Source organism: Penaeus monodon, chromosome 3 (assembly GCF_015228065.2).
Source record: "Penaeus monodon isolate SGIC_2016 chromosome 3, NSTDA_Pmon_1, whole genome shotgun sequence".
Taxonomy (NCBI): Eukaryota; Metazoa; Arthropoda; class Malacostraca; order Decapoda; family Penaeidae; genus Penaeus; species Penaeus monodon.
The window spans coordinates 5456206-5461205 of record NC_051388.1 but is presented as its reverse complement, the minus strand read 5'-3'; the positions used below and the strand labels follow the sequence as shown (position 1 = coordinate 5461205).

The window sequence follows — 5000 nt, the reverse complement described above, 5'->3', positions numbered from 1 at the left end:
CAGATAGCAATATAAAAATCATAAGAATCAGTATTTGCTTAGGACTGTATGCATTACTACAAATGCTAAATTAATAGTGGAAATCCAACTGAATATATAATAATTCAGATCAAAAGACAGGTACTGCAAAAGAGGATTCTGTTTAATGTGGATAGTATATGTGTGAAAGTGTCAATATATCTGTTTCCACCACTTCTGATCAGTCTATACTATATCTGAATGCTATGATACTTGTTTGTGTGTATACTGGCAAAAATCTACTGCATCAATTTTGACTGTAAATAATATTGTTTCATTTTGTTTAACCTGTTTTTTGTTGTTGCTGTTATCAAAAGAACTGCAAAAGGTACAGACCAAACTGTTGCTCTTTTGCATATGGTCAGGAATGAAATGGGAATTTGAAACCATCTGCCTCTGGTTTTGTTTTTCTAATGTTTTCATGAAGGTAATGGTATCACACAGGCACTCCTCTCTATCACCTTTCTCCAACTCCAAGCAAATATCCAAATTCCTAGAAAAATCACAAAGAGCCAAAGAGGACACATAGATTCAAGGAATTTTCATTTGGAGGAGATCCTGAAACTTTTAAAATAAAGAACTCTCATTTACCTACTCCGTTTTCTGTACCATCCATCTTCCATTTTCTAGAACTGCTACAGGTCATCAAACAAGATTTCACATCTAAAATACTGAAAAGACAAATCTAAAGCTCATAAGCATAAAAACATTCATGCATATGTGTATGCACACATTTTATCATGCACACAAAGCATAAGTATCTAGCCCTGCATAATTATGGCCCAAGCTTTCTATATTCAATTTTCCAAGTCCAATGAACACGTAAGATATAATCCTGGAAAGAGGTTATATCTGTATGGTACAAATCACACCAACTAGACAAACTATTGAATAGTTCTCTAGGTATACACACTGCCTGTCAAAACTGTATCATCTCTATATCCAGATCTCTTTGAGAAAAATTTCAAGTAGTTTAAAATCAGCTAATAATCTCACAGAACAAGGATAAATCCTTTAAATAAAAGCTTTCTTTGAAGATTCATAAAATATAAGGAAAATGACAGCATGAAACTCAAATGGGGATTAAAAAGCTGTGCTTGCATGTCCATGTATGTCTGAATGTGTCTACTTGCCTGTTTACGAATTTGTAAATGTGCATTACAAAGTGAGTGATATCTTGAGATGTAAAAGATATATATACATAAAAATCTCCCCTGAACCCATTATCCTCACTGTCAACAGAAAGTTTTCCCTTATCAATTTTACCTTTCAAGTTCTTTTTATTAACATTTATTTCACTTGATAATTGTATATTCATGAATTACTAAGGAATTTTTGTGGTTGCACCTGTGACTCTGTGACTTGTCTCACAGTGCAGTACACATCACAACTTTCCGAAGTCTGGATGTTAACCATGGCTTTTCCAGACTCTTTATATATATATATATATATATATCTATATATATAAACTGTTAAAAACACTCAGCTCTAGCTTGAAGTTTATAGAAAAATCTGGTATCTGAACACACCACACACAATTGTCACTACAGACATTATCCTAGTCAGATAAATCCTTTCCTTAAAACAATAATTTGAAGATAAACAATCTATTTCCAGAGGCTAAACTACCTCACATTAAGTAGCACTTGTGACCATGACTAATCCTGCCTAAATTATTTTTTGCCCTTGTGCTTTGAGTGTTGCTAAAATAAGTCCTCAAAAAAAAAGAGAGAGAGAGAGAAAAAAAAAATTCCATTACATTCTATACTGTAATCAAAATACTCTCGATATGTCATCTAAAACCCCTCTGATGACCCCACACCTCTATCTTTTCCCTCTCATAGAAACAATATAGGTATTTCTAACCACAGTCTCACTAAGAGGAGAGGAGAAAGAAAAGAAAAAGAAAAAGAAAAAAATAATTAGAATATATCAAATATAAAAAAAATCATCACACTCTTCAGATAGCAGTCCTGATTATCATTCCCTTAGTTGGTTTGCTTGTGCTTTGTTAGCTTAATTGTGAGATGAGCAAGCACACAATGTGGGCAGGCCATCTCAGGTTGGTCGCTGTGGTACTGGTCTAAAAGAACTCTCGCTGTCTTCCCCAGAAGTCCAGGAACCGACATCACAGAGGTCTCCATTTGAGGTAATACACGGGTCTAAGATAACGAAAGAAGTCTTTGGTTAATAGAAAATAAGTGTACAAAACATAATAATACATTTTTTTCTCACTTTCTCACTTGCATAATCACATAATAATAATAATAAAAAAAAAAAAAAAAAAAATCATAACCTAACATATGGAAATAAGCTCCTACAGTATCCTGATAATGTTCATCACAAAACAAAGGCCTAACCTTGAAATCCTTGTTTGTGAAGTGATGGCCGCAGGTGAAAAGCACGCAGTCTTTCTCAGGTTCCTTTGCTGCCTTTCCCCCTTTCTGCTTCAGGGAGGACCCACCTATGGAGCCTCTTGCCTCTGTTTTCTTGCCCACAAAGGCATCATCTTTTTGGAGTTTGGCAATATCTTCCTTATTCAGGTTGATGGTGTCAGGTGCCTTCTTGTTTAGAGCATCTACTGCTAAATCCAGCTGACTAGAGTCCTCATTGCCAGCCCTGCCACCCTGGCTGGCATCAGCACTGGGCTGTATACCACTAACCTGTGCCAACAGCTCTACATACTCCCCACCTGCACCTCCTGGGAAGCCAAGAACATTGTTAGTTGATGGCAATTTACTATTACCTGTTGTTATTCACCCTCCTTTTGTTTTAATATAATTACAGTGGAAAACAATGTTCCCCCAAACAATCAGCTTACCAGCCTGGAGATGATTGATAACTGAAGAGCAGAGATTGAGGCAGAATTTGGTGGAAAGCTGACCAAGTACTTTCATGGCTGGGTCTTCTGTAGCATCCTCTGCCCCCTCTTTGCTGTCTGTCACTGCACCATCACTGCAATATGAGATACAACTGATTATGGGATGTAGACAAATGGGTAAACTAAACTAAAAAGTTGGAGCCTTTCAACAAGTCTCAGAATGATCAACAGATTGGTACTTCAGTAATATTAGGAATAATATACAAATCTTTGAGAAAATAGATGACACAAGAGATCACATAGATAATGATGTTGCTGTTGCTTTAATGAAAAGCATGAAATACTAGGTTCACAATTAGAAAATTTGCCTTAGAAAAAATAATTTTAAACATTTTACAACTGGTTTCACTGAAGAAGAAAATGAAAACATTTAAAAGTATAATGATCTAAAGAATGTATAAAGTTCTCACACACCAATACTGCAGAAAAATAATGAAATGTAAGTCCATGAACTTTATCTGGTTAAAAATTAACTTCTTTTTTGTTATTAACCCATTACTGACGGGTAGCATTCATAGAGGCCCGGGGCCTCGATGCCGGGGGCTTATATCGTAGCCCGAGCATGCGCGACCACTCATGCCAAATACCAGCATCCCATGCCGTTTCTTCGTAGTACTACGAAAATATGTTGTATTTTCAGTTTTCATTATTTTTTACAGTCTCTACTTGCCAAGCTTCTTGATAAATCGAGACTGAAGGGTATTTTTGTTGTTATATAGACTCCATAGTTGATCATTATTCGGTCTATAGTCCGAATAAAATAAGCAGTGTGCGGCATCATGGAGTTGAAATTGTCGGTTTGTTGCATTTTTTTTGTTTGTTGCATGGTAAAAATGAGAAAGTGTTAAAACCGACTTAATCACACTTTCACTGGCAGAAAAATAATCTTTTGCCGTGATTGTAACAAAAAAAAAACTCATGGCATGTCCATGCATCCTCTATGGCATGTGCGTACGTACCCCCGGCAGATGGTCCTGCCATGCCATGGCATATACGTACATGCCACCTGTCGGCAATGGGTTAACTTCCCAAATATGGGGTCCAGATGACTGGCAATGAAACTAAAGAAAGAATAATAACAATACCTATAATGATAATAATAATAATAATAATAATAATTACAAAATAAGATAATAATAACACAAGAAAAAACAAGAACCAGTCTCAATTTGTCTGTGCTCCAATAACGGGTGTTAATGGGCTCTGACAGTTTGTGGTTTATACTATCCCTGACAAGGCACATTAGATGGTAAACACCTGAAATCATTACTGAACTAGCAGTGTGAGACCTCACAAATGTTTGATTAACTGAAATGAGCCCAGTGTTCAGCCAACATGGTGGTGAAGCCTCTTAGATCTGGTTGGTTCATGGCAATTACATGGCCCAAAATCTGGGCATTGCCTTACATGAGCCGCCACTCTACTGGGTGCGCGTGTTGTAGGCCGAGCACATGAGAACATTCATGTGCTGTGACAAAACTATGCCTCCTAATTGCAACGTTATTTTCTCTTATTATGCAGTAGTGTTTTTAGCTTTTTTTACATTTTCCAGTGTCCATATCTGTCATTTGATTTGTATTATGCAGATGGTAACAGACTGTTTACCTTGCACAGACTCTGTATCATCTATCTTGGTAGTCTACAACTCAGTGCAAGAAAAGTAAAAATATCTAACATTTAGTTTTTTGTTTCAATGATTTTTTTTTCATAATATTCAATTTTCTGTAATACAATCTGCACTGCGAGTCATGGCACAAGGATTGTAATGCTGAGCATGGAAATAGTGTTCTCCACAGAGCCAGTGCTCTTCCAGTCATGGCTCACAGACATTGCATTCCATGTTCATCTATTGATGGGAATAATGCAAAATCAACAAATGAGTCTAAACACCCTCCCAAGAGGTCTTTAATGTCAACTCGGCCTTCAGCCAAAACACTAATGAAGACAAGTTTGCATCACCCGGCGTGCAGCCACATTTTCCTATGAAAACATGTTCATGTCATCAGCCCCTTAAGCCAAATTCTCTCATAATGTGATGGTCACATCATCTGGATTGTAGGGGTTAAGCACTCCACCTTCAACAGTTTAATACCAGGTTCAT

General features: G+C 36.6%; 1 protein-coding gene across 1 annotated transcript in view; it reads right to left on the bottom strand.

The window, feature by feature from the left end:
- LOC119590922 overlaps nt 1-5000 on the bottom strand; it is a 22153-nt gene that overhangs the window by 113 nt on the left and 17040 nt on the right. Inside the window, exons 20-22 of the mRNA XM_037939664.1 lie at nt 2840-2973; nt 2379-2719; nt 1-2180 (exon numbers count right to left, since the gene is read on the bottom strand). The exon at nt 1-2180 is cut by the window's left edge and continues 113 nt beyond it. Of these exons, the coding sequence (XP_037795592.1) occupies nt 2007-2180; nt 2379-2719; nt 2840-2973 (649 nt within the window). The 3' untranslated portion in view covers nt 1-2006. The remainder of the gene's footprint in view (nt 2181-2378; nt 2720-2839; nt 2974-5000) is intronic.